The sequence below is a fragment of the Cynara cardunculus genome, assembly GCF_001531365.2.
Source record: "Cynara cardunculus var. scolymus isolate 2C chromosome LG 9, CcrdV1, whole genome shotgun sequence".
Lineage (NCBI taxonomy): Eukaryota > Viridiplantae > Streptophyta > Magnoliopsida > Asterales > Asteraceae > Cynara > Cynara cardunculus.
Genome location: NC_037536.1, coordinates 3,565,098 through 3,569,843, shown reverse-complemented (window position 1 = coordinate 3,569,843; position 4,746 = coordinate 3,565,098). Strand labels below are relative to the sequence as shown.

At 40.0% G+C, this 4,746-nt stretch overlaps 1 protein-coding gene and 1 non-coding gene across 2 annotated transcripts in view; one reads left to right on the top strand and one right to left on the bottom strand.

Annotated features, from left to right (window-relative positions):
* Positions 1–4,321, bottom strand: part of LOC112518337 — a 10,050-nt gene extending 5,729 nt beyond the window's left edge. The window contains exons 1-2 of the mRNA XM_025125986.1: positions 3,656–4,321; positions 2,137–3,466 (exon numbers count right to left, since the gene is read on the bottom strand). Coding sequence (XP_024981754.1) covers positions 2,137–3,466; positions 3,656–4,321 — 1,996 coding nt within the window. The remainder of the gene's footprint in view (positions 1–2,136; positions 3,467–3,655) is intronic.
* LOC112518780 lies at positions 3,846–3,952 on the top strand. Its single transcript, XR_003069852.1, has one exon. It is a non-coding gene; the product is annotated as a small nucleolar RNA R71 (small nucleolar RNA).
* Positions 4,322–4,746: the final 425 nt, after the last annotated feature.

The window sequence follows — 4,746 nt, the reverse complement described above, 5'->3', positions numbered from 1 at the left end:
TCTCTCGCTTTTGATTTGGGGCTGCTACTGTTTGGGTTATTTTTGGGCTTGTTTTGGGCTGTTTTTTGGGCTTGGATGATGAGAAGACCAAAAAACACAATAATCACATTTTCTCTCCTTTTTTTTCTTTCTTCAACTTAACTGGCCTCGTAAAATTAAGTATCAACTTAAATTAAATTGGCTCTTTTTAAGCATATATTTATCATTAATTGTAAGGTACTTTGACGTAAAAATGTATAAAATTGCATTTATCAAATCCCCCCACACTTAGATCATTGTCCATCCCGGCAATGACTTTAGTTAACACGTAGTTATAAAAAGAAATAATGAATCAAATTAGAACATCAACACATATAGCATATCATGAGTTTGAGATTTGCTACAAAGCATTGAAAAGAGTATGCATACGCAATCAAGTAGACACAAGCTAATCTCGAGAACTCTCACGAACGGGATTAACAAAACAACACTCGATTCACTCCTTGGGTTAAAGTGTATCGCTCAAATTGTCACTATCTAGCATGTATCTACCATAAGCTTGAAAAACCTCTCACTCTCTACTACTCTGATAAAATACATGCTTATAAATCAAAAGRTYTTAAMAGGTGTAAYGAAAAACAAAGCTTTGGGTACGGTAGGGAAATATTTAGGAAAAGTGACTAAGACCTAACACCAACGGAGAATTCGGCTACTCAAACACACTTTATTTTTATTTTCACAAAGGACTTTTGTATCTATCTTTGAAGTTCATTCCTTTTCGGACGATAGGGAATAGAGATAAAACGCTTATATTCAACCATATCGTCATTTCCGTCGTCTATTTTATTTTTTATTTTTTAATTGACGACGTAATTTTGCTCTACATTTTTTTCTTTTTGAATTTTTTGTTTTTTTTTTTTTTTTCTTTTCAATATTTTCTTTCATTTTTTTTCTTCCCGAACATATGAATTCTTCTTTCAAGTATACAGGGATATTGGGATCGCTCAATTGGTGCTTAGTCGGGTGGGTCGTGTTTGGATTGGTTCATGATGTGGGTGACAAAGGAAATAGGCTAAGGCTCAAAGTGGTGTGCAAAAGGGATAATCACAACATAAGGGGTAGGCTTAAGGCTAGTGGTTTAACACATAAATGAGCAAACAATGGCCTTTGTCATGTTTATTAGCATGTAAATATCATGTAGTCTTAAGGAGAGAAAGATCAAGTTCTAGAGATGCATATCTAGGCATGACTCAATCACACAAGAAATAAATTTGAGACTAATATCAATTATTTAGTCTAAATAAGCTCAAAGTCTCAYGGTGTTCAAAACTAGTTCAAGAGATTAACAATAGTCTACTTTGACCRAWATGCTAYCACTAATCACTCTAAGTGCTATCAATCAAGCTCAATCATGCTATATACGCATCCAAACTCATTGTCATCAACAATTTAAGCTCAATAAAAGCATGCTAACACATTGTCAAAACRGACAAAGATCCTCATTTAAGCACAAAATTTGCAAAAAACAAAAATTTTGACCCCTAAAATCATTTATATACTCAATTCATGCAAATAACCCCCACCCCCACACTTAATTCATACATTGTCCTCAAGGTATGCAATAAGTAGAGGACACTCTAAGCAATTAAGGAAAAGGGAACATAAAACTCCTCTGATTTGATGAGTGACCTCCCAATGTAAGAATTCGTGGAGATGGGCGCGTCTCTTCAAGCGTCCAACATCCGGGGTGAACCTAAGAACACAGAAATCCAAAAGTGAAAATGAGAATCTAAAAGCAAACTAAATAACTGAAAGCAATAAATAAAAAGAAATGAAAATTCGTGGGTTGCCTCCCACGCAGCGCTTTTTTTTTTACGTCTTTGGCTAGACCATACTCAGTTCAATTCTTGTAGCTTGGCGTGTCCAAAGCTACCCTCTCTAAATCCCTTCCATCAAAGCCTTCATAGAACGGCTTTAGCCTATGACCGTTAACTTTGAAGATCTGCCCCGTAGACAGACTTTGTATCTTCACTGCACCATGCTAAAAAACGGTTAAAACAACAAAAGGTCCTATCCATCTGGACCTTAACTTACAGGGAAATAACTTAAATCTAAAGTGATAGAGGAGAACTTTCTAACCTTTAGTGAAAGACTTACGTGAAAAACGAGAGTCATGGAACGCCTTGGTCATAGTGTCAGATAAAGACTCGACAATATCAACAAAGCATAAAGATGAAACATCACTCGGATGTCGCAAGGCATCATATATATTAAATTTAATCATCTTGCCATCGAATTCCATGGTCAAACTACCACTATGGACGTCTACCTTAGTCTTAGAGGTTTTAAAAAATGGTCTACCTAGCAAAAGCATACCGGCGTTGGAGGCATTTTTCTCCTCCATATCTATAACATAAAAATCTGCCGGAAAGACCAGTTCATTCACTTGAACTAGCACGTCCTCTAATACCCCTTTAGGGTAGACAATAGACCTATCCGTTAATTGGATTACCACACCAGTTGGCTTAAGGGACCCTACATCCAAAGATGAGTAGATGGCATACGACATAACATTAATTGATGCCCCTAAGTCCAACATGGCTTGATTTACCCAAACATTGCCTACCTTACATGGCATGGTAAACATGCCCAGGTCTTTACACTTTGGTGGTAACTGTTTTTGCAAAACAGCGGACACATTTTGACTCATGCTTATCTTTTCATTACCCTTTAGTTTCTTTTTATTAGTACAAAGTTCTTTAAAAAATTTAGCATATCTAGGAACTTGCTTAATTGCATCTAATAAAGGGATGTTTACCTGAACTTTTCGAAATGTGTCAAGAATCTCTTTCTCTTCGTTCTCCCGCTTTGTCTTCTCGAATCGGCTCGGGAATGGCGGTGCTTGGACTATCACTTTGGGTGTCTTCTTCTTTGCCTCTTCTTTGACATCCTTTGCACCCGAAGTGGATGTCTTGACCTCTAACTCTTCTTCCTCGTGAACCTTTTCCTTCTTCTTCTTTCCAACCTCTTGAAGCTCCTTTCCGCTTCTCAAAGTGACAACACTCACATTTGCCTTCGGATTCGTCTCCGTTTGAGATGGCAACTTACCCTTGTTCACTAATTGTTCAACAGTGGCATGAAGGTCCTGAATGCTCGTTTGAGTTTCCTGTTGAAATTTCACCATGTTAGCAGCCATAGACTTAACTACATCCTCTAACGATGTACCTGAGCCACTAGGAGCTTGAGGTGACACTTGATGTTGATGTTGGGTATTCGGCTGAAATGGTGCCTTCGGTTGATGTTGTTGCTGAAAGCCCGGTGGTGCTTGAAATTGTTGAGGTTGAAACTGCTGAGGCGGCTGGAATGAGCCTCTTTGCTGAAATTGCTGACCTTGTCCTTGTCTCGGGGCATAGCTCAGATTCGGATGCTGCCTCCAACCGGGGTTGTATGTGCTCGAGAAAGGGTCGGGAGCCCGGTTGCTTGAATTCTAAAAGTTTCCACCCCCAATGGCATTCACTTGCTCTTCTTCTTCATGTAAGGTCGGGCATGCATCGGTGGGGTGTGCCACTGATGAGCAAAATCCGCATGCCTTGACTTGAGGCATATTACCCACGACAAGCTGTTTCACAAGGTTAGTTAAATAAGTTATTTTAGTTTCTAAAGATTTAACATGTACCTCACTAACGCCCCGGCCAATGTCACTTCGTACTCCAAATTGCTTGGAGTTTTCCGCCATGGTGTCTATCAAAGTCCTCGCTTGTGTTGGCGTCTTGTTCACTATAACTCCTCCGCTCGCAGCATCCATCATCTTTCTTTCCATTGGTAGCAAACCTTCATAAAAATACTGAATTAGTAATTCATCAGAAATACCATGTTGAGGACAACTTACACAAAGGCGCTTGAAGCGCTCCCAATACTCGTATAAAGATTCCATGTCCTTCTGCTTGATCCCACATATCTCTCTTCTAAGTCTGGCGGCTTTGGATGCGGGAAAGTACTTGTCGAGGAATGCTCTCGCCATTTGCGCCCAAGTGGTGATGGATCCCGACGGTAAGTAGAAAAGCCACTCCATAGCTGCGTCAACTAGGGAGAATGGGAATGCCTTCAGCTTGAGATTCTTCACCGTCGTGCCTTGCGGCTTCATCCCCAAGCATACCATGTGGAACTCGGTCATATGCTTGTATGGGTCTTCATTAGCTAAACCATGAAAACGAGGTAGTAAGTGTATTAAACCAGTTTTAAGTTCAGCACTTACCTCTTCCGACGGATAAGTGATGCAAAGAGGTTGCTCGGCGACGTTGGGTGCTGCCCATTCCCTTAAAGTGCGTTCGGGATTCGCCATTTCCTCTTCAGTCTCGATTACCGGTTCTTCTTGCTCAGAATGAACTTTCTCTTCTTAGTCCTCCGTTTGGTCTTCCGAATCGGATGACAACTCAATATCTTTCCAAATATTGAGAACCGGTGAAGAAGTAGATGCGCCTTGCTTCTTTCGAAGCTTAGCTTGCTTTCTTAGCTTCTTTGCGGTTTTCTCAATTTCCGGATCAATTGGCAATGGTGAACTTGCACGAAACGATCTTGGCATAAACAGTTAAACTTTGCCAAGTCCCCGGCAATGGCGCCAAAAATTTGACGGTGTCGAGTCCGGCAAATAATAAAATTTATGAAAATAAGTCTATTATCTCTAAAACACACTTGTAATAGCGATAAGTAGGGTCGTCTCCTCAGGGACTCGGTGTTAACCGTAAGTCCAAGACGTAAATGTGTGCA